The 25,317-nt window shown below is 40.4% G+C and overlaps 1 protein-coding gene across 2 annotated transcripts in view; it reads right to left on the bottom strand.

Annotated features, from left to right (window-relative positions):
• Trdmt1 (tRNA aspartic acid methyltransferase 1) overlaps positions 1-23,911 on the bottom strand; it is a 57,362-nt gene extending 33,451 nt beyond the window's left edge. Inside the window, exons 1-2 of one of the 2 annotated variants that reach the window (XM_045135325.1) lie at positions 23,441-23,909; positions 16,867-16,918 (exon numbers count right to left, since the gene is read on the bottom strand). Coding sequence is in view for 1 of the 2 variants with exons in the window: in XM_004662354.2 (XP_004662411.1) it covers positions 23,441-23,504 (64 nt within the window). In the remaining variant the exon portion in view is untranslated. Of the gene's footprint in view, positions 1-16,866; positions 16,919-23,440 lie in introns of both variants that reach the window. The other variant, XM_004662354.2, reaches the window with a different exon arrangement.
• Positions 23,912-25,317: the final 1,406 nt, after the last annotated feature.

The following is a 25,317-nucleotide window of genomic DNA, read 5'->3' as shown; positions in this document are numbered from 1 at the left end:
TGATAACTGAAAATTGCCAATTGTTTATTATATTGGGTGTCTTGTCTTTCTTGGGCTTTTAGTTAGCTAATGAATGAATACATTAGACACTTCTGGGTTTTAGTTGGGATTTTACATAGCTTGCATTTTAATTCTTTGGTTCTTTGCTATTTCTACTAACCCATAGCATTATTTTAATAAATGTTATAATACCAACAAAAAAAATAAAAAATAAAAAAACATAGTTTCTATAAGAATGGTATAAAAAGAAAAACAAAAAGAATAAGGTCATTTTATGCCTTTTGATATGGTGACTAAACACAGTCCTTGGAATGGTCAAAAATAATGTAGCCTTGCTTTTCAATTTGATACAAGAATTGGAAAATTGGGGAAAAATAATCTTTTGGTATATAAGTAACTCTGTTTTCAGGGGACATAAGTGTGGTACTTTCCAATCTTCGAATAGAATGCATGGAGCTGCAATCTGACATCATCTTAAAGAAAACAATGGCATGCCTTTTCACTAGACCTCATCAGTCCTTTCTTCCCTCCCTGCAGGGTCATGGCTACTCCTGTCATGACTTTCTGGCAGCACCACATTGTAAGCAACTACTTCTAAGAATGAAGCACACTAAAACTGTAGTTTTAAAAAGTAAGAGAAATAGTTAATAAAATATCTAGCATAGGAAATGCTCAGAAACTATTAAAAGTCCCATTCACTGTCTAGCACTTATACTTTAAGTTAGACAAAAATATTGATGATAATTTTAATTTCTGATATTACTAAACCTAGAAAATTAGGCCAGTGAGAAAATTTTAAGAGTTGTAACTACCAATCTAAGAGACAAATTCCAGGATAAATATATTTTAATGACTTTAGATTAACTAAGAAAGTCTTCACAGACAGTTTTAATCACTAAGAAAATTAAGTGAAAACTTACTAAAATATAATCCTAAGAGAATAGCATTGATAATGGGCAAAGCATTCCTGACCTTTATAATGGCTGCAAAAGAGGATGTAAGGGAGAGAATGCTTTCCTTCTTGTGATTTGTAACTTGCTTTGTATAATATGAAGGCATAGTCCAAGCAAGCAACTTATGAAGACAATTTCTATCCCCAATACTCAATGAAAGAAAGTTGGTATTCAGATCATCTTTCATGACCTGTCACTCTTTGACACAGACCACAATGTGTCCCATATCCCTGCTGAGAAGAGAACTAATGATGCAAGGGAGGCACTCCTTGTCTAACAATTTGCATTTTCTAGCAATTGCATTCACAACCAATGAAAGTACAAAAATCTCAGCTTTATAATTATAAAAAACAATATAAAGGTTTTGTTTCCATATTCTGTAACAAGACAAATAAAAAGTACTTTGAGGTACCAAAATGGAGGAACACTGCATACATGCCTAATTTTTCCTTCAATAGCTTCTATTCAGAGAGAAACAAACAGTGCTTTACAAACAAAGGTAAGCAATAAGTGAGATAATTCCATGTTCTTCCATTCCTTTTCTCATTTCAAACCACCTACATGCCTCCTACATACCATATTCCCCACGAACAGAGGATTTTAAAACGGTATGAGAAATGAACAGCCCACAGCATCTTCCTTCTGCTATATACTCACAGGGCCTTCCAGCTTCCCCTTAGTGCCCATCTCTGAAGTATAGATTATATCATTCTTGCATTCGCAACTCCAAAATGTAATTTCTAGCCACACTATCTCTACAAAAAACATGGCATATCCCAACATTTTGTTTCCCCTTCTATTTAATAGCCAAACATCATTTTTTTAATTGTGTCAATGTACCCAGTCCCCAAGATTGCACCATAGTGCAGCTAGATGTGGCTGGCTATTGACAAAGTTTAAAGCATCTAGATACATACTAGAAGTACATTACACTTTCTAAAAGTTTTCTAAGGAGGAAGAAAGTAGTCCATCTTTATGCTTTCTGACCTTTCCACTGTAGGTTCAGAAAGTGGACATGATGGTGGAATCTCTAATCACCAATCTGGACCATGAAAAGGAGGGCTACTCTGAAGGGCTAGTAAAGCAAAGAACTGGAAGGAGAGAAAGTCCTAAATCATTTCATAGCACCACCATGAAGCAATGAACTACCATATCCAGACATATCCTATCAGAGAAAGAAATAAACTTCTACTTTCAGGGCCTCTTGCTACTACAAACATACATGGAATGCATGCAGCACTTTGTGCATCTAGCTTTACTTAGGTACTAGGGAAATCAAACCTAAGTCTTTGAAAGCAAGTGCACCTTTAATTACTGAGCCATCCCCCCATCCCTCTACCTTCTTTAAGTCATTATTATCTTGTATATTCCTATTAGTGACAGTTGAACTTACTCGTAAGAGGTAAATGAACCTAATGCTAACAGTTATTTGGGGAGTGTGTTTGTGTGATACAAGAGAATATACATTTACTTTCTTTTTAGACCAGACAAATGGAAAACATTGGCTATCAAATGCAAAGTTAGAACCTATAAGAAATAATATATATATAAAATTGAGTTTAGAGTTTAGGAGTTTTCTCATTTTAATATACAAAGTGATTTTTCCCTCAAAATTTCCTTAGGAAATGAATTTCCACCAAGCAAATACTATTTTCATCAATTTTTGCAAATGTGTATTTACTTATAATGTGTATACGTGTATGCATGCTCATATATGTACAGAAGAGAGGTCATCATCATTAACACTATCACTGAACATGAAACTCATCAATTCAGCTAACCTAGCTGATCAGCAAGACCCAGGGATCACCTGTCTTTGCCTCCTCAGTGTTAAGAATACAGTGTGTGATGGCAGTCATGACTTTTTATATGGACGAGGGGTTCTAAATTTTTGTCCTTATGCTTACACAGCAAGCACTTTACCAAATGAGCTATTTCCTGAGCCTTCATCATTGATTTTTCAATCACGTGTTCTATGTTCTTCTACGGAGAAAATCATTGGAACTTCGATTTAAGAAAACACATGGCTGGAGAGATGGCTTAGCCGTTAAGCACTTGCCTGTGAAGCCTAAGGACCCCGTTTCGAGGCTGAATTCCCCAGGTCCCACGTTAGCCAGATGCACAAGGGGGTGCATGCGTCTGGAGTTCATTTGCAGTGGCTGGAAGCCCTGGAGCGCCCATTCTCTCTCTCTCCCTCTATCTGTCTTTCTCTCTGTGTCTGTCGCTCTCAAATAAATAAATAAAAAATGAACAAAAAATATTAAAAAATAAAATAAAATACATTTAAGAATTTAGGAAGGTTACCAAAATGCTAAGGAAAACAACTCAAAAATCTAATATAAACAATACTAATAACAGTACAGGTATTAATATGTCATAGTAGATATCTCACATTAAAACTTCTCAAAATTGAAGAATATAAACTCTGGCACAATTAAAATCAAATCCACTATTTCCTAATTTCAGAAATCTCTTATTAAATATTTTTTCATGGCAAGATTTCCTTAGGTCGTTTATTATAACATTGATGAGAAAGACCAGGCAGCTATCACTAAGCTATCACAATCAATGGACAAAATTATGTAATGAGCCTCTGATTCTCAGAATAATAAAGCCAAGGTAAAATGGTAAGTATTTATGATGATTAAATAAACATATAAAGCAGGATAATTTTTTCTAGACTTCTATTTAACTATATTTTAAATGATTAGTCTACAAGCCCTCTTACAAATGGTGTTCTAACTTCAAAATAATGTATTGGCTTGAGTGGGTTGAATAATTTTTTAAAAACAATTATTTATTTGCAAGTGAGAGAGATAGAAAAGAGACAGACAGACAGAATGGGTGCACCAGGGCCTCCAGCCACTACAAACTCCAGATGTGTGCACCTTTTTGTGCATCTGGCTTTATATGGGTACTAGGGAATTGAACCTGGGTTTTTAGGCTTTGCCTGCAAATGCACTAACTGCTGAGTCATCTCTCCAGCCCACTGATTGATTTCTGTTTGATTGCTTAGTTTTTTGAGTTCTTTGTATACTCAGGTATTAATTCTCTGTCAGTGCATAGCTGGCAAAAATTTCCTCTCATGCTGTAGATCGTCTGTTGGCTCTGTTGATGGTTTACTTAGTTCTACAACAGTTTTTTAGTCTCATGAGATCCCAGTGGTTGCATGCATGTCTTATTCCCTGGGCTGCTGTGGTCTTAGTAGAAAATTATAGACCAATGTCCTTGGTGAACTTAGAGGTAAAAGTTCTCAATGAAATTTTTACAAATAAAATCCAAGAGCTCATCAAAATAAATTATCCACCTTGATCAAGTAGGTTTCATCCCATAGATAAAGGGAATGGTTAAGTATATGGGGATTGATAAAAGTACATCATAGAAATAGACAAGGACAGGTATCACTTGATCATCTCAGTTGAGGTTTTATAGCATAGCCCCACTTTCCAACTCTGTATGTAATGTAGCCAGCTCTGTTTCACGCCTTCCCCACCATGATAGAATGTATCCTCTTTGAACTATAAGCCAGAAGAAACCCTTTCCTTCTTGAGCTGCTTCCTGTCAGGTATTGGTCACAGCAATAAGCAAAGTAGCTAATACAATTCCCACTGAAAAATCCAGAATTATTGTTAGAAAAGGGGGTCTATATGTTGGCAGAGCAGCAAAAAAAGTATTCCCTAGTCACCCATTTTGCATGGTAGGTAAAGTGCCCAGCTTGCCACTGCAAACAAACTCCAGACACATGTACCACTTGTACATCTTGCTTTATGTGGATACTGGGGAAATAAACTCAGGCCGTCAGGCTTTGAAAGTAAGTACGTTTAATCACTGACCCATCTCTGCACCCTGACATAAAATATATTCTAATAAACACTGACTGCCTGACATTAACACATTGGTGCAATGTTTAATATTTTGTTTGAACTGCTGAACTGATGTTACATGTTATACACCCATTCTCTCTGTCTCACTTCTATCTCTCTTGCTTGCAAATAAATTAAAATATTTTTTAAAAAATCAATCAACCCACTCAAAAAAAAAAAAATAGGACAGAGAACTGAGCAGAGTTCTCAAAGGAAGAAATACAAATGTCCAGTAAACATCTTTAAAAATGTTCAACAGGGCTGAAGAGGTGGCGTAGCAGTTAAGTCACCCACCTGCAATGCCTAATAACCCAGGTTTGATTCCCAACTACCCATGTAAGCCAAGGTGGTGCTGGTATATGGAGCTCGTTTGCAGTGGTTACAGGCTCTGGTGCTCCCTCTCCCACCACCTTCTCTCTCTCTCTCTCAAAATAAAATAAATGAATATAATATTTTTTAAATGTTCAACACCTCTACTTATATAAGAAATGCAAATTAAAACTTTGAGATTCTATCTCACTCTAGTTGAAATGGCTATAATCAAAAAATCAAATGGCAACAAATGCTGATGAGACTGTCCACATAGGGAAAGAGGGACCCTCATCTACTATTAGTGGGAGTGCAAACTTGTACAGACAATGGGAATCAGTAGAGAGGTTCCTCACAAATGTAAAACGAGACCTATCACGTGACAAAGCTTTACTATAGAGACAACACTCATTTGTTTTTGGTGCTGCTCTATGTACAATAGCTAAAAAATGGAAATAGGCCAGATGCCTACCAACTGATGAGTGGATAATGAAGACAGGTTACGTATACACAATGTCATTTTACTCAGCAGTAAGGAAAAATGAAACTATGAAATCTATAGGAAAATGGATAGACCTGGAATAAATTACACTGCGTGAAGAAACCCAGGCTCAGAAAGACAAATGCCACATTCTCTCATATGCAGACCCAAACAGTTTGATTTGTTTAGAAATTGTGTAAAAAACAATAGTACTGGTTAGGACGGTAGAATGAGGCTTTGAAGGAAGAGAAGTAGGGGCGGATTAGAAGGAGGGATAGCAGAAAAGGAAGTGAAGGACAGAATGGAAATGGGGTGGAATGGAATAGAAAAGTCTTGGGAGACAGGGGTAAAGGAGTAAGTGGAAGGGGGAGATACACAAAATTAAAGATGGCATGAATCAGAACTATAGAAATCTACCTCTTTGTTAACTAATTAAAAGATGACTCTCTTAAAAAGAAAGAGGTAGACAGAGGGGGTAGTTTGGGCAAAAGTACCTTGCAGGGGTAAAGAAAGCTTTACTCTAAAACTGCAGGCTGTTGTTGGTAAACCCCAGTCCAGAACTGGGTCATCCTCACAGTAAGATGTTGGTCAGGAAGGCCCATGAGCCCCCAAACAATGCAGGCCATTTACAAAGCACTTAGTTATCAACCAGAACTAAATAGTAAGACCCTGTTGCTGAAGGTTTTGGTCACAGAGCATCAAGAGAGAATACTGGAACTGAGATGGAAGCTAGCTCCCTGTTTGTTGCTAGAAAGCACCATGGGAGCTGCTGGGGATTAAAGTCATCAAATGGGTGAACAAGCAGTGGATCCTACAAACTACAGAATCAGCCAATCAGGCAAGATGGATGCACTGGTGCAACAGTAGCACAATGGTTATGGGGGTAATAAATTGCTCTGTGACTGGATATGAGGACTGCTCAGTCCATTCCCTGTAATGAGGACTAAGTCAGAAGCCTATGGCTTAGAAGGTCATAAACCCTATATGAAGCAGCTATGCCAGTCAAAATATCTTCTCAATATCTATGTTTATCCTCTGATCTATCCACATTGCACTCTTGGTTAGAGAATCTGCATTTGGCAAAATTGGGAAACCTAAGACCCATCAGAATGACAAGAGTGCAAGACAAGTCATCTTTATCACATCTTCCAGGGCCCAGAAAATATTACTAAGCAAGTAACAGATTATATGCAGGAGTTGGCCTGAGTTCCACCTCCAGAAAGATGATGGTAAACACTGAGGAGATACAAAACTCATCAAAGCAGAAAATTAGGGGCTGTGCAGAGCTCAATACTATAGGATACTTCTAATCAGCCCTCCAAGGCTCAGAGAACATTGAGGAAGAAGGATGGAAAGAATGCAAGAATCACAGGGTAGAAAGGTGTACTCTGAGGTATTGTACCCACAACAAGGGCTTTCTGGGGCATTGATGATCCCACAGTGATTACTGTGGCTTTGATAGAAGAATGTCCATGTAGGGATCATGGAGAAGGACCCTCAGTGGAATGAGACTGGGGGAGAGTGGATATAAGAGTATATAACCCAATGGGAATATGAACACTTTGCAATGTGTCCATGTATTAAAGTTCCCAATTAAAAAACAAACAAATAAACTTCAGGCCCACCCTAAGTGCCTCCCTTCCTGCAGCAAGGCTCAACCTCCTAGAGGTTCCACAACTTTCCCAATCAGCACCACCAGCTGGGAATCTGTTGTTCAAATACATAAGCATTTGGAGGACATTTCAAATTCAAACCACAACGGGAATTTATTTCACTTGTTGTCAGAGTGACTCCAATGGCTTCAAATGTGACAGGCTTAGCTTGTAGGAAATTATAGGTCAAAGGCCTTAGTCAGTTGCACAGAACCATGTAAGTCCAGAGGCTACTACAGCCATGGTGACACAAAAAGGGTAAGAACATGTATAAAACTATATGCAGCCGGCCGTGGTGGCGCACGCCTTTAATCCCAGCACTCAGGAGGCAGAGGTAGGAGGATCGCCATGGATTCAAGACCACCCTTAGACTAGAGTTAATTCCAGGTCAGCCTGGACCAGAATGAGACCCTACCTTGGAAAACAAACAACAACAACAACAAAACTATATGCAATCAAGAGGAACACACTGAGAAATACAGAGAAAGTGATTATTCGTGACTTGATTTGATTCACTGGTTTAACCTCTGCCCCAAATTTGGAGGTGAACAGTAAATAATTTTTATGTTAATCAGCTGGAGCTAAGTTTTGTTACTTGAAAAAAGTAAAAACTACTAGTAGCATTCAAATGCACATAAAATAATATGCCACGTGCTCCTAGGAGAGGACAGATATACTTAAAATTTCAATTTGGAAAGCAGAGCAATATAAATGCAAAAGTCCTGCCAGTAAGTAACCAAGTACATATCTTTACAATGGAAGTACTTTCTTTATCAGTACTCCCTACATGTCCTAATCTGAAGCAAAGAAGGACACAACTCCTCAGTTTTGGGAGCCAAAATATCATTATGGAGCATCCCAATCACCCAGTATTCAAGGACCACCTAATATTCTTGGTTACACAGTCTTGGCACCTTCTCTTGATGTTAAATCTAGTTTGCACATTTGGAAATCTGTACAAAGGAAGAACGCAGACAAATATGTAAAGATGTATATGAAAGATTACATAGATATATGGGAATAAGTGTGGTTTTTTATGTTTTTTTTAAATTATTTAGTTATTTGCAAGCAGAGAGAGAGAGAAGAGAAATAGAGAGAATGGGCACACCAAGAGCCTCCAGCTGCTACAAGCAAACTCCAGATTCATGTGCTACTTTATGCATCTGGCTTTACGTTGAGTACTGGGAAATCAAACTTGGGTTGTAAGGCTTTGCTGGTGAATGCCTTAACAACTGAGCCATTTCTCAAGTCCACTAAGTGTGTTTAAAAAAAAAAAAAAAAGATAATCTACATTTACTCATATAAAGTAAGCCATGCTTTTCATGGAGATTAAGCAAATTACAGAATATCCACTCTAGTGATATGTCCCCCATAACCTGAGGTCTTTCTGGCTAAGATTAAGCTCCTACTTAGTCTTCAACAGGCAGAGCCCTGGGGGTGGGTCTTGAGTCCAGCCCCATGAGTTGGGTTTGGAGCCAGCTTGAACGCTTGTCATTTGTGCTTGTGGCTGTCAGTTCTGCTTCTCTGCTATGGATGTATGAAGTGAGCCAAGTTCTCCCACTATAAGAAGCTTTCCCTGGAATCTGTAACCCAGATGGAAACCCTTTCCTCCAATAAATTGCTTCAGGTGAGGTGTTTTTCCAGCAATGAAAAGGTTAACTGCAACAGAAAACTGGTACCAGAAGTGGGGTACCAACTGCTGTGATGAATCTGACCATGGGGGTTTTAATCTTTTGGAATATGTTTGGGGAGAAATATGGAAGGATTTCAGACTTTGAACTGGAGAAGACTTGCAGTGATGTAAGCAGAGCTGATGGGCTATTCTGGTGAGAATTTGAATATGTCATATACAGAGAGAACTGTGGACCATGAAGGCTTGGCTTACAACTTTCAAGGGGAAAGAGAGAACTGGACTACTGGCTTGCACAGGAAGGCAGGCTGGCTACTTTCCACCCATATCCTGAGAGTTTGTCCCAAACTGAACTTAAAAGTAATGGACTGGATGTTTGGCAAGAGATAGAACAAAAATATATGAAAGATACAAAATTTATCATAGGAAAAACTCAAGCAAGTTTGAAGTGGTAAAAACAGACTGGTTTTAGGTTATGTAAACTACAACTATTAAGGGAGATTACCACCATCAAAGTGAGCCAATTGTTCCACATTGGGACAATGGAAAAGATGTCTGAGGATGAAAACACACCCATGGAAGGCTCATGTGAGTAGGAATGCAAATTCTTTTGAAAGAAGGTGAAGTGAATAAGACTGGTGAAGGAGTATCCTACGCTTCAAGGTGAAGCTTTATTACTCCCTGAATTTACATATTTGGATATGTTACCTACCTGCTACTAATTTTGGAAGCATGAAAAATGCAGGAAAGTGGGTCAGGTAGTTAACATTGTTTCAAGAGCCGTAGAGATGCAGCAAGGTGAAGATAAGATGAATCAGTTCCAGGAACACTGAGATGTGGCAATATGAAACAGGGTTGAAATCCCTGTGTGGAGACCTAGTAAGGCCAATGTATGGAGCCATGAAGATGAACCATGGTTTACAGTATAGACCCGAGGATGATTTGGATATACCGGGACTGAATAGTAGCTGCCAGCTCAGGATGGAATTTTCTCTGCACTGTGAGAAGCTCAGCTAGAGAGGTGGAATTGGAAACCCAGAGACATCATCTCTGGTGATAGATGTCATAATTGGAACCATAGACATTTGATGTTTGGTTGCTGGTTATTGATTGTGCATTGGTCCACTCTTACTTGTTATGCATTTTTGCAATGGAAGTGTTTACACTGTGCCATTATGGGTAGGAAGTATTTAAACTTGTATTTTGATTTTCCAGGGAACACAAGTAAAAGAACCTTTAATTTCAGATGAGACATTGGACTTTTGAACAACATTAATGTTGGTAAAGACTGTAAGAACTTTTGAAGTTAAAGTAAGTGCATCCTAAGATGGTCATGAGTTGGGGGGGAGGGTTAGAGGTGGAATGCAGTGGTTTGAACGTAAATTATGACCCTTATAACCTAAGGTATTTTTGATTAAGCTTCTTTAGTCTTCAGTGTCTGGAGCCATGCTGGAGCAGGTATATCATTGGGAGTGGATACTGACTGCAGGTAAGGTGTGTAGAGAGCCAGCTCAAATTCTGGCCATTTGTGATTGCTGGTGTTGGTTCTACCTCTTTGCTGTGTGTGTGTGTGTGTGTGTGTGTGTGTGTGTGTGTGTGTGTGTGTTGTATGTGTATGGAGTATGCCAGAATCTTTCATCACAAGGAATATTCCCCTGAAATTGGTAAGTGTGAAATAAACCTTTTCCTCCCTTAAGCTGCTTGTGGCCAGGTGTTTTGTCACAGCAATAAAAGAGTAAATGCAACATTCTATTAAGTAATGATCCAAAGTTTATAAATCACACATGTATGTATTGTCTACATATTATGACAGATAAAATAGTAAATATTAGCTAAGGCTATGTGATGGAAAACTAAGAGTAATTCTTTTAGATGTTTTAGGAATACTTGACTTCTTTATCTTGAACAATAAAGATCTAGTACTTTTGGGTTCTTCTGTTGGTCTAGACTTTGGGGCTTTGGGGACAGGGTCTCCTTATGGCAGCCCATGCCGACTTGGACTCTTGATCCTCTTATCTCAGTTTTCTGAGTATTGTGATTACAAGCATATTTCATCAGACCTTATAGAATGTGCTTTTTATTTTTATAGTTGGTACATAACAAATAAACAAAAAAACTTCTTATATTGAAGAAGAGAATTTGATATTCTTTTGGGTTTTGACCTAGGGAAATAATAAAAGGAAAATAAGTATCAAAGACAACACAGGTTTAGATACATTCTCAAAACACACCTGTTAGGCTGTGAACTCACACATTGGAACCACAATAACCCAGTGTGTTATTTTATCCACCAATTCATCATCATTTTAATGAAATACAGGATATTTCAAAGTCTTTTAAAAATCAGCAAATAACTGACATGTGACCAAAAATTAAATGCTTACATACAAATAGCATTTAAAAGATAAAAACTATGTAAGTAGTTGACAAGCAATATAAACACATGTGAACCATGAAAATTAGAGCTATAAGCAACAAAGACTTTAAATGGCTGTGAATACAGCTCAGTGGTAGAATGTTTGCCCAGCATGCAGGAAGCTTTAGTTTCAATCTCCAATACCACAAAAGTAAAAATGAAAAATTAGATATGGGGATGTAGCACAATGGTAGAGCACTTGCCTTGTATATACAAAGTCCTGGGTTCAATCCCAGCAGCACTGGGGTGGGGGGAGGAGAAGGAAGAAGAATAAAATGATTGTTTAATGTGTTTTAAATAAATCCACTTTGAGGGTATGGAACCATTCATAAGTGATCCATCACTACAAAAGATTTATATGGTTTTGCTTGTTTTGTTGATGGAGCTATATTATCTCAATAATTTCTAACTTGACAATGATGTATATTCAGGCAAAAGTCAGTGAAAAATGAGAGTGACATAAGCATTAGCCGGATATGGTGGCACATGCCTTTAATCCCAGCACTTGGGAAGCAGAGGTAGGAGGACCATGGTGAGTTCAAGGCCACCCTGAGACTACATAGCAAATTCCAGGTCAGCCTGAGCTAGAGTGAGACGCCACCTCGAGAGAAATAAAAAGCATTTATACTCCACACTTATTTAACTGATATGAAAACTTGTCATAAAAACATAATTGTTAGCACTCATAAAGATCACCGTAGTTAACCAAATAAAATCCAGTTTCAGTACATCTTGCCATGCTGAATCATCTGCTTTACAGTTATTCCTTCTGGAAAGCACATACTTTCCAACATCACTTAGAGTTCCAAACCCTATGCTACAAAATACTATATCTAGTCTGATCTTATAAATAAGGAAACACAATGCAATGAGGCTAGTTATAGAACAATGAGGGAAAAGAAAAGAACATTTACTATGTGACTATAACTCCCACAATGAAGTCCATCTCACAATCAAGGTACCTATGCTCAGAAAACTTTATCATCTTTCAGAGATTCACACAATCGTTATGTGTTTGGTTGTTAAATAACAGCATGGGTTTGTCAGGCAAGGAAGCACATGGAGAAATTCAGAAGGTACTGGGAAGGCCAGGGGAATGAGCATGCAATGGACACAGCTAAAAGGTCTATTGTCTAGTGTGGAAGTAAACTAAAGTCCTCCTAAAAGTATTTGGCAAAAATAAGGCAACACATGTATATAATAGGGGAATTACTGACCATACCAATGAAGGTCTGCATTCATTATAAATCTCTCTCTCACAGCATCCCTTTCTTTTCTCTTCCATGAAGAAGGAACTTCTCTAAATTTGGTATGCCTGGCTCAGCTCCAACCCCTCCTCTTGGAGGAGTTAGTTATTTACCTAAACCATGGGAATCTGCTAGGCTCCTCTAGCAGTGCTTAGAGGGCATGCCACCTCATTCTCTGCTTCAATATTAGCTGACACATTTTGTCTGCTCCTAGGCTAACTCCTCCAACACAGTCTTTATTAGTAACAGAAAGACAAAAGGTCCAGTATGATAGTGTAAGCCTATAAGCCTAGCACTTGAGAAGCTGAGGGAGGACTGGGAGCTCAAAGCACATTTCATTTTCTATTTGTCTTCCTGTTATATTGCAACTCATTCAAAACTGGGAAGAGGGGTACTAGTTTTAAGACTCCTAGACAGGTACTAACACATTAATTTTTCATCTATTCTTCAGTACTAAGGAAGTAACTTGACTTATAAATTACAAATGACAAATATTTCTAAATGGGACAAGTTTTTACTTTGTGTCACTTTAAGTCTGACAAGTTATATGAGTAAATAGGGGGGAAGCAGGCATAAAAAGGAAAATTTCCAATCCTCAAAACAGACAAGAAAAAGAAACTGAGAAGCTAAATTTTAGCTCATTACCACTAATATTCCAAAAATATTCTTAAATAACATCCATTACATGGCAAAACACATCCTGACAATGTATTGGCCTAATTAATTTATGAACATAGCCAATGACCAAGTATTTCATAGAGACTCAAATACACACCAGTCACTGAAGAATAAAGACAAAGGAAATTCAGAAAATTAACAATAAAATGGGTGACAAATGTGGATTAACACTTTAACATTTAACAGAAAGTATAAAAGCTGGGTAACTTTCACTAGACATGGTTAAGTATGATGTGGCTAAAACTCAAAGGCAGTACTGCCTCAGACCTTCAGGAACTATTTGGCAGGGCTGACCTATTGCTTTTAAGGCTATCTCCCATACTGACTATATATATATATATATATATATATATACACATACATATATATATACACACACACACACACATATATATACATACATATATATATATATATATATACACACACACACACACACATATATACATATATATGTATATATATATACATATATAGAGAGACATCATATATATATTAATATATATGTATATATCCATAATTAAAAGTCCCCTTACAAACACAAACATTACATAGAAATCAGCCAGAACTGGCAGTTAATATTGTCACCTGTGTGTTGACCCAAGGAAGTTAGTGGATGGAATGAAAACAAAAGCAACAGAGCATGATTTAAAGGTCTAATAACAGACCTAAGTCAGGTTACAGACTTTGCAACTTATAGATTTAGAACAGGTCCTGACATACAGATGGCCCTTTAAAAAAATGCTGAACAATGGACACTGCAAACCTTATAATTGGCCAGCCAGCCCAAGTGAGCCAATGGGTGCAATAGTGGCATGTCTGTCATGGTAGTAACCAACTGCCCTCCAATTGGACTGGAGGCCTGCTCCATGGGGGAAAACACATCGCTGATACTGAAAACTTAAAACAGGGGTAAAACAGGGGTAGTCATGAGCCCTAGGGGTGTAACATCTGCTGATGTCTGGAAAAATGTATATGCTATGTTTATCAAACTGCCCAGTAAGCACTTCTCTTAATATTTATACCCTTATATTAATGCTACTCTCACTTTGGGTACAGAATCTTCTCTTTTCAGATGGCAGTGACTTTTGGATGACTCAGATGGCATCATAGTGCTGGAAAGAAGTGACTGGAGTACTGAGTAATATCTCAATCATACCTTCCAAGCTCAGGGTCTAATGCAGAAGAGGTGGCGGAAAGAATGTAAGAGCCAAAGGAAGGGTAGGACTCCGTATAACATGCTCCCTAGACATAAAATGGCCTGGATATCCATGACCTCATAGTGCCTGACACTACCTACATAAGACCATCATAAGAGGAGGAAAAGACCATGACATCAAAATAAAACAGACTGATTGAGATGGGGAAGGGATATGATGGAGAATGGAATTTCAAAGGGGAAAGTGAGGGGGAAGGAGGGTATTACCATGGGATACTTTTTATAATCATGGGAAATATTAATAAAAATTGAGAAAAATAACTTGAAGTTTTCTCACTGTTGAATGAATATTAATGCATTATTTATATTTTTTAAAGTACAGGTAATAGGTTTTCCCTTTCCCCCCAATCCAGACCACTCAAGTGCCAGGAGGATCAGGCCTGCCTGGCACAGGCCCTGTCCCAGGTGAACTTGTGGCCAGCACTCTCCTTCCCCCCAACTCAGAAGTGTGTAGTCTCCCTGGGAACCAAGAAGCCCAGGTCTGCCTGTCACAGGCCTATTGACAGCCCTAGGGCTTCCATCCTGGCATGGAAAAATCCCCCAAATTAGAATGCCTAGTTTCTTTTTTTCTGAACTGAAACTTTCGGCCTCCACTTCCTTCTTCCTACTGGAATGAGTAGCAGGCACTTCCATTTCTTCCTCGGATGGGATTGGCTGGGTGCAAAACTTTACCTTCATCTCCTGCTTTCCTCCTAAGGGCCCTGTGACTATCCTGTCTGTGAGTGGGATCTGGGCTCTGGATCCTCTGCCAGAGAACCTCTCTGCAAGTGTTTACTCCTGCACTATTGTTGAGTGCTCTTCCTTGCCTTTCTTCTCTGCTCCAAACTGGTATCTTACATTTGGTGGCCTGCATGGGGAATTAAGGCACAGGCACCCTAGCAGGAGTCCCCTCATCTCCTGCTCTCCCCAGTTAGTAATTTCTTCTTCTGTTCCTGAGCAGCTCCAACAGAAATCACCTTCACTGCTCTTAGCACAACCTTCACCTGCTAAGTAGTGAGTGATGATATTTGTCCCTTCTGATAGTTCCCCTTTCTGACCATCTGCCAGGCAGACCTCTCAGAAACCCCAGCACCAGGTGGGAAATATCTCCAGTCATATTGTAGGTCTCTATGATGAAGATTAGTGGGGATTTCCCCATATTCCAATGGCTATCTGCCTGAACAGTGCCACCTGACTGCTGTCCCTTTCTTGTAGCCTGTTTTATCAGCACTTATTCTCTTAGCTACCATGGGTAAAAATTCATCCAGTCTTTTTAAGACTCACGACAGGGTTGTCTCTTCCATAACCTCCCTGAATTTGGCCTGGCTGATTGTATAAGACCTAAACATATTATTTTTTATTATAATACAATCTGGTCACAATGACTCCTTTACAATGGTCACCACTGGCATGAGGATGCCACTTTCAACATCCAAATTCAAATCAATCTTGAAAAATTCAGCTGTTTCAGTGGAAAATGTTCTAGGTTCCCTACATCAAAATCTTTGTTCCTACCTCTCTGTTCCTCTTGTCCTATCCTACAAATCTTTTTATGCCATGGGGGGGGGGGGATTTTTTTTTCCTTCCATCCTTTACTTCTGCCTTTGCAACAGCCTCAGTCCCCTTCCCTGATGACAAAATTGATGGGTGAGGGAGATCATTCTAGGCCACCCAACTTCTTCAGAAAAACTTCATCCTGAATCAAATGATGTACCCCCACCCAATGGGCAGAAGTCCAGAACATCCTAACTCTCCAAACAGCCAAGATGTTATTCTTGATCTTGGTGCAGTTTCTTTTTCTAGGGGCTACCTGTCCACTGGGGTCTTGATTTCCTGGAGCTAGAATCCCTGGTCAGCTCCAGAATTAGGACCCACAATGGTTCTCTCTCTCCTTCACACAGTGTAATGGCAAATGGTAATCTCTCCCTCTCTCTCCCTCTCCCTTTCCCTCTTCCTCTTCCCCTCCCTCCCTCCCTCCCTCTCTCTCCTCTCTCTCTCTCTCTCTCTCTCTCTTTTTTCTCTCTCATGCACGCATGCACACTCTTTCTCTTGCTCTCTCTCTCTCCTTGACTGCCCCTCCCATTTGGGAAGCCTATCACCTTGGTAAATCTACTTTAACCTGCTCACTTCTTTGTCCTCACTCCTTAACTCCTCTTCAGCCACTGACTTCAGATGTAACTTTGGTGGCCACTGAATTTTTTTTGTCACCTCAGTCCTTCTTAGTTAATTCCACCAAGAGCTGAATTTTGTAGAAAAAAAAAATATATATATATATATACCAGATATGAAGTCAGACATAAATCCAAACAGTATCAGTGGGTGACATCAATTTCCCATTATCACTCAGTATGTCAATTATATAAACAGAAAGTAAACAGAGAAACAATGGAGTTAAATGACAGCATAGATCAAATGGACATATATATCTACAGAACTTACCATCCAAATTCTTCAGGATATACACTCTTCTGAGCAGCACATGGAACCATCTCTAAAATAGATAATATTAAGACAAAAAGGAAGTTTCCACAAATTCAGCAAAACTGATATAACTCTTTGTATTATATCTGACCACAATATAATAAAACTTAGAAAGTAAGAGAAACAAAAGAAAAGACACAAACCAACTGATGAAACAGAATTGGTTCTTCAAAAAGATAAACAAGATTGATAAACACCTAGCCAAATTAACCAAACGAGAGAGAAGAATTATTAAGCCTAGAGATGAAAGAGAAGTCACAACAGATATTAATGCAATTGAGAAGATCATAAGGACATATTTCAAAAAAGTATATTCTACCAAACTGGAAAATTTGGAATAAACAGATGAATTTCTTGACACATTTTTATCTACCAAAGTTAATCCAAGAAGAGGTAAATAATTTAAACAGAGCTATAACAAGTTACAAAATTGAAATAGTAATTAAAAATCTCCCAATAAAACAAGGCCAGACTAGGAAGGATTCACTGCTGATTTCTATCAGCCCTGTGTAGAAGAACTGAAGCAACTACTTCTCAAGGAATTTTACAAAACTAAACAGCAGGAAATGCTCCCTAACTCCTTCTATGAAGCCAGTACACATGAGTAACAAAACCAGACAGACACACAAAGAAAATTATATACCAATATACTTGATATACTTAAATGTGAAAATTCTCCATAAAACTCTTATGATCACATTCAAAAACACATTCAATAAAAAGCCTTCAGATGGCAGTTTAAGGGTGACAGAATCCCAAAGTAAATAGCATTCTGTCCTTGGGCCTATAGGGGAAAATCTAAGTCATATTTTTTTACAGGTCAGAAACTTCAAAAGAATCTGGCCTTCCCTTATCTCTGTCCACTTAGGGAGTCCTTCCACTCCCTTCCAAGAAGGCCCTTCCTACAGAATTAGGATTTCTGGAAAGACACCTGCCTTCAAGACTAACTGGCTAGGCCAGCCAGCCATTCACCGGGCTCACATAAAAATTCCCAACCTGAGTCTTAAGGTGAGCTTCTCAAGCTTCTTCCCGCCTCCCTGAGCCTTGTTTCCTTCTCTTGTGTTCTGGTTAAGTCCTGCTTCTTCCTAAAGCTCTCCCTCCTAAAGGTCTAAGCTACAATTCATTGACTTCATAAGGCAAGAATCTGGGGACACCTCACAAATATCAATCAATGTGTTGGTATATATCAGTGCACTGGAAGAGGACACCCCAAAATTCTCATATCATTATCATCCACCATGGTCAAGTAGGTTTTGTTCCAGAGATGCAGGGATGGTTCAACATGTCAAATTCAAAAACTACAATGCATCATATAATAGATTTAAGGACAAAAATAACATAGTCATATCAATAGATGCAGAAAAGGCCTTTGACAAATTATAATAGACCTTCATAATAAAAACATTGGTGAGACAACAAATGCTGGGAGGGTATAGAGAAAGAGGAAACGTTATTCACTATCGGTAGAAGTATAAGGTTATATAGCCACTATGAAACTCAGTATGGAGGTTTCTCAAAACCTAAAAACAGATTTCTCATGTGATCCAGTGACACCCCTCCGGGGTACACCCTAAGGACTTTACACCTCACTACAAAGATACTTGCTCAGCTATGTGTGTTGCTGCTCTATTCACAGTATCTAGGAACTGGAATCAGCCTAGATGTCCATCAACTGATGAATAGATAATGAAATTGTGACAGATACACCCAATGGAGTTCTATTTAGCAATATAGAAAACTAAAATTATGAAATTTGTAGGAAAATGGATGGATCTGAGAGAAAAACAAAAAGACAAATGCCACATGTTCACTCTCATAAACAGATCCCAGCTTGGCATAGACAGATTTTTTTTTTTTTTTTTTTGTCAGTTGTAGTAAGCATCAATAGAATGGGTTAGGAAGCTAGAGTTAGGCTTGTAGAGTGAAGGGGGATGGGGTTACAAGAGTGAGTAGTAGATTAGCAAGGGGAGGGATAGAATACGAAGAGTGGAAAGGCCTAAGGGGAGACAGAGGAAAAAGGGGAAAGATACATACAACTAAAGATGGTATTAATTCCTACACAAACCTGCTTGTTAGTTAATTAAAAACTATAATTTTAAGGCCAGAGGGATGGCTTAGCAGTTAAGGTGCTTGCCTGCAAAGCCAAAGGACCCAGATTTGATTCCCCAGGACCCACGTGCCCATTCTCTCTCTCTCTCTCTCTCTCTCTCTCTCTCTCAAATAAATAAATAAACAATTTTAAAAAGTGAGAAAGTTTAGGCAGAAGTACCCTGCTGTGGTAGAAAGTTTTTTCCTGCAGCCACAGTTGTTGCAGGTAAGTCCCAGTGCTGGAAATGGGGCACACATACCACCACAGAGAGAGTGAAAGAGAGAACTGCTGGTCAAGGAGACTCATGAGGACACCAAAACAATGCAGGCCATTGCCAAAGCACTTTGTTACCCACCAGAATTAGATGCTAGGACCCTGACTGTGAAGACACCACAGGCTGTGGTCACAGGACGTTGAGAAATCAAGCTGGAAGTGAGACAGAAGCCATCTCGCTACAAGATAGCTGTTATAGTGTTGGATAGAGCTATGCAAGCTGCTAGTGGATAAAAGTCATCAACAGTGTGAAGAATCAATAGATCCTGCAAGCTACAAAATCAATCAGCCAGGCAATATTTATCCACAGGTGCAATAATGGCAGATAAATTATGGGAGTACTGCCCACTGATTGGATATGAGGCATGGTGAGTGGGAGGAAAGTCAGCCTGGTATTGAGTCAAAATCCTATGGCTTACAAGGTCATAAACCTTGAAGGAAGTGCCCACTGTTCTTTGGCTAAAAGTTGATATTATGCCCATCAAAAGCCTTGTAAATGTCTATGTTTATGGTCTTTAATTAAGATTGTTCTCACTTTTGGTTGGAGAAATTTTTTACAGGTGGTAATAAAGAGCTGGGCGACCCACGACTCATCAAAATAACAAGAAAAAGCCAAGTACTTAGCCCTGGACTGGACAAGTTGTTTCTATGATACCCACTGGGGTTTATGGCACACTGTAGAAGCAGTGGAATAACTAGAATGCTGCTCTCACAGCTAACCAGGGACACATCCCCACAGAGACGGTATTAGTGATGAGACTCAAAACTCATCAAAGCATGTGTTTAAAAACTCAATAATAAATGAGATAGCTATCACTGGAGTTACTCCAAGGCTCAAGGAACATTGCAAAAGAGGGGTCAGAAAAAAAGTAAAAGCCGCAGGATGGGAAGGGGCACTTTGGGACACTGTCCTCCTGACATGAACTGACTGGTGCATTCATAACTCCACAGTTGCTACTGATTTGATTCCCCCACAAGACCTGCACTGTTCTGAGCCCATCTACATTTTAACATTGAGAACAGAGGACAAAAGGAGTAAGACAACAAAATAGAGAAAAAACTACCTAGATAAGGGAGATCCACAGTGGATTGAAGGTAGGGTAGAAGAGACAAAATAGGATAATGGGCCAGGAACCTGATCAAATTACAGTATGTTAATATGTTGGATTTCTCAATTAACAAGGACAAAAGGGGCTAGGGAGATGGCTCAGCAGTTTAAATGCTCTTGCTTGCACAACCTGATGACCCAGATTCAATTCCCTAGTTCCCATGTAAAGCCATATGTGCAAAGTAGCACATACACAAGGAGTTTTTTTGCAGTGGCATGTTGCTCTGGTGTGTGTTCTTTTCTTTCTCTTTCTCCCTACCTCTCTCCTAGCAAGACAAAAATACATTCAGAGGGCGTGGGGAAATGACTCCTGTTGGTAAAACACTTGTAAGTATGAAGACCTTAGTTTGAGACACTATAGGAGTTAGGCAGTTTCCTCCACTAGGCAGATGGGTAGGGGAAAAGGAACTTTGGTAGGTGGCTATATTCTTCCCTAAAATGGCAAAGAGGGTGATCTCACTTTCTACTGCTTCTTGCTGGCCTAAGTGAATGTTCCAGTTGGTGGCACCCTTGTTGGGTAGTACTGAATGCAAGATGGACAACCAGCACCTTTGTGTTTGTTTAAACTGACAAATCATGGACTCTGGATGAGGAGGCTTCCCTCATTCCACAAAAGTCCAGCTCCCACTGCTGACCAGGGATTTTCCACCTCTGCAATTCCCTCCTCCCTACAGAGTCTGTTTTCTCTCTGCTTTCTTTACCACTTATTTCGAAATAAAAACTTTCCTCTTTTCAACCCTTTCCTGCTTTAATTCTTTAAATGGCAGAGAAAGTAAATCCAAACACTCCTAGATGGTATCAGTTTGTTCTGCAAAACCTTCAAAAAAATGGCCCATATGGTGGAGAGACTTTGTAATCCCAGTGCTGGGGAAGGAAAAGACAGACAGATCCCTAGAGCTCACCCGTCACCTAGTCTAACTTAATTGGTGAGCTTCAGGCCAAAGAGAGACTCTGTCTCAACAAAGGTGTACACTGTTCCTCAGAAATGACACTCAAGCTTGACCTCCACATGCACGTGCACACATACACACATGCACACACATACACAAACACACATAAAAAAGAAGCATATTTAATGAGAAAGCCAGGATTTACACTCAAAAAAATGGCAGTAATCTAAACAATCAATATTTAAGGAATCATTGATCACAGCATATTATAATGTACTAATCAGTCTTTAGAGAAAAATAATGTTAGCCAGGAATGGTGGCGCACACCTTTAATCTCAGCACTCGGGAGGCAGAGGTAGGAGAATCGCCATGAGTTTGAGGTCACCCTGAGACTACATAGTGAATTCCAGATCAGCCTGGGCCAGAGTGAGACCCTACCTCGGAAAAAAAAAAAGAGAGAAAGAAACATAAGTTCATTAAGTGGCTTTAAGATACAAATAAGCACTAACAGCACACAACTTTATGAAATCAACTAATACACCAAATAGTACAAGTATTAATGCTGTTTTATTTTGAAAAAATATTTTATTTATTTTTTACAAGCAGAGATACAGACACACACACAGTGTGTGTATGGGCACACCAGGCCTCTAGCCACTGCAAGGAAACCCCAGATTATGCACCACTTTGTGCATCTGGCTTTATGTGGGCACTGGGGAACTGAATCTGGGTCGTTAGCCTTTGTAGGCAAGTGCCTTAACCTCTGTGCTATCTCTCCCACCCTTTATGCTGTTTTAATATTACTAATGTATGTAGAAGTGACAGAATTGTGTACTAAAATGTAATATTCTCTAATTGCATATGGAATCAAAATTTAACATCCACCAGACAGCCTCAAGATTTAACAGTGTTGCTTCTTGTTAATTCATAGTAATAAAAGGGGAAACAGAAGTTTCGGTTTTGTGGTTGTCATGGTAATTCAAGAATAAACATGCCTACACACGTTTAGTTTGTTGCTCCATATCTCACATCAGGAGTAAGGTGCCCAGTGTAGAATATGAGTTCAGTAAAACAATATTTTTCAATGAATATTGTGAAGAGTGGATCGGTCCAAAGTAATGAAAAGCCTCAATATGAAAGAAGTACCTATAAAGTAACAGTGACAATATTAACACAATATTTTGAATAGATACAATGTACTAATAGAGAATAGGAGCGAGGTAGCTTTTTATAGGTAATGCCAGGAAGAGAGGTTGAAGAAGATGCCACCTTGCCTGCTCTGGCAGGACTAGACCCCGAGTTTGACCCAGTCTCATTCAAGATGGTTGCATTCAACAGCTCCGGGGACAAGTTCCTGTCTCTTACTCAAGCCTCCCTGGGTTAGCACACCTGTGGGCTGGCCTTTCCGGGGTCAGCCTCTGGAGCCCACCAGTCAGTCGGGTCCCCGGCTTACACCCTGAGTCTGGTGAAAGGCTCATCCTGATTAGATCTGGCACAGGGGTCTAAGGCGCTTCCTCTCTGTGTATCTTGGCGCATGTGTTCGGTCTCTGGGTCTCCTCTGCCCACTCCCAGCCAGGCTTTCTGTCCGGGCGTGCACGTGTGTGGAGTTCCTCTGCTCCCCCATCCCATCTTCTTCAAACGCCTGGAGGCACTTTACTCCCGTTCCTCCTCACAACACTTTCCGTAAGAACCGTTTCCTGTCACAAAGCCAGGCAACGGGTCCAAATCTGTGCAGGAAGCCAGTTTCTCTGCAGCACACTTGCACTCGGCGGCCTCCACCGACCACAGAGCAGCCGCTGCCTCGGCTTCCGCGCCTCCCGGCGAGGCCCAGCAACTCCTGCCGCGGTGCAGCCGCCCCGCCCGCCCGCCCGCCGAGACTCCGGGCGGCCCCCAGACCGCGCTGAGAACCGGGGCTAGGCCGCGGGCAACGGGCACGCCCCTTCCGGAGCTTCGTCCCTTTGCGTTCACCCTGCAGCCCCGAGCCCCGCCTCACGGACCGCGGGGCGCCCGCCCGCCCGGGACAGCGCCGCGGGGCGCTGGTTTCCAGGACAACGGGCGCCCCCGCCTCCGGTCTCCGCCGCGAGCGCTGCTCCGCTCCGCTCGTCCCGGGCCCCCGGCCGGCGACAAGCTCCCTGGACGGAAGCCCGAGAGAAGCGCTCGGTCTGCCCTCACCTCTCAGCGCGCAGTGCATGCCGCCAATGCCGCTGTACAGCTCCAGGACCCGCAGGGGCTCCATTGCTCCGCAGCCGCCGCCGCCCGGAAACCGGGCCTGCCGGTCCGCGTTACTGTGCCGTCTGTCCGCGCCGCTCCCGGCGTTTCTGGTTCCGCGGCGTTTCGGTTCCCCCTGCGCCTGCTGCCCAGGTGGACCGCTTCACTGGGCAGCAGGGAGCCTGAGGGCTGCCAGGGGTCAGGAGGTGGACAAAGGACCGAGAACAATACACCCTCCCCAGTGACTAGCAGTCACGCCACAGCCTGACTTGTTCTGTCTTCATTGTTGGATGTTTTTCGTGGCCTTGAGTGAGAAAGAAACCCAGACCTCAATGGAAGGGTGGAAACTGCCTTAGCTTCCAAGTGAATTAGTTCAAATCCAGAAAGAAAGGGAGGGCTGCTTTTCGGTCCCTTGAAAGTCAAGTGTGCAGGCATTTCTTCGACAAATCGTGGTCACATACCTCATGCATCTGTTAGAACATGGAAGAAAATTCTACCAGGCTCTGCCCTGGAAAGGTCCCAGATTGCATGTGCATTAATAATACAGACAATTCTTGCCATGAATGGTAATAGTTTTAATTCTATTTTAACTGGAAAATACATCACATGCCACGATACATACCACTTTCGAAAAGTTCATGGGGCTTCAACTGGGTGAGCCTATTTTCTCACTATAGCCCAGTGCCAAACTATTAGAGCCTCCATTTCAAACAAAAAATAAGGTTTCCACATGGAAAAGGAAATTTTCAAATTGTGAGTAGTGTCCTTTACTTGCTTGTAATGCTGCCACAAGTTAAGCTTTGTTAAGAGGAATTGGGGAGTATCTTAAAATAAAAATAATTCATTTGATTAAAAAAATCGCATACTAGCTAATGTAATGTTACCAAGTAAAAGCATACCAATTCTAACTGAATTATAGGACTAACTTATCCATTTTGATGTGATCTATGAAATGAAGTTTTTAAATAGCAAATTTAGTAGCCTTCCATGATTGTCAACAATATCCAATGGTAATTCCCTCCCTCCCCCACTCTGTCCTTTGAAACTCCACTCTCCATCATATCCCCTCCCCCTTTCAATCAGTCTTTCTTTTATTTTGATGTCATCATCTTTTCCTCCTATTATGATGGTCTTGTGTAGGTAGTGTCAGGCACTGGGAGATCGTGAATATCCAGGCCATTTTGTGTCTGGAGGAGCACTTTGTAAGGAGTCCTACCCTTCCTTTGGCTCTTATAGTCTTTCTGCCACCTCTTCCACAATGGATCCTGAGCATTGGAAGTTGTGATAGAGCTATTTCAGTGCTGAGCACTCCTCTGTCACTTTGTCTCAGCACCATGGTGCCTTTGAGTCATTCCAAGGTCACTGCCATCTGAAAAGTGAAGGTTCTCTAACAAAAAGTGAGAGTAGCATTAATATATGGGTATGAACATTAAGAGAAGTGCTTACTGGGAACTTTGGTGAACATAGTATATACATTTAGACAGCAGCAGACGTTACACCCCTAGGGTTCATGACTACCCCTTTCATAGGTTTTCAGCATCAGGGATGTACTCCCTCCCACAGAGCGGGCCTCCAGTCCAATTAGAGGGTGGTCTCTGATCCTCACAGGTGTGTAAGGCCACTCCCAGGCTTTTTCGTCAGTACTGAGAATCCATCCAGGGCAAATGGGGCCCTCTAAGGTCCCCTGCTTGTTCAGCAAGTGCACTTGCCCACTGAGCCTTCTCCTCAGCCCCATCAAATCTCATTTTCCCTCTCTTAAACTTTATTTCCTTCTTTACTTGTAAACTATTCTAAAAAAAAAACACAAAACTCCTCACCATTCTCCAAATGTGTCTTTCTCT

Source organism: Jaculus jaculus, chromosome 15, assembly GCF_020740685.1.
Source record: "Jaculus jaculus isolate mJacJac1 chromosome 15, mJacJac1.mat.Y.cur, whole genome shotgun sequence".
Lineage (NCBI taxonomy): Eukaryota > Metazoa > Chordata > Mammalia > Rodentia > Dipodidae > Jaculus > Jaculus jaculus.
The sequence above is the reverse complement of the archived record's forward strand: the minus strand, read 5'-3'. Positions and strand labels throughout refer to the sequence as shown.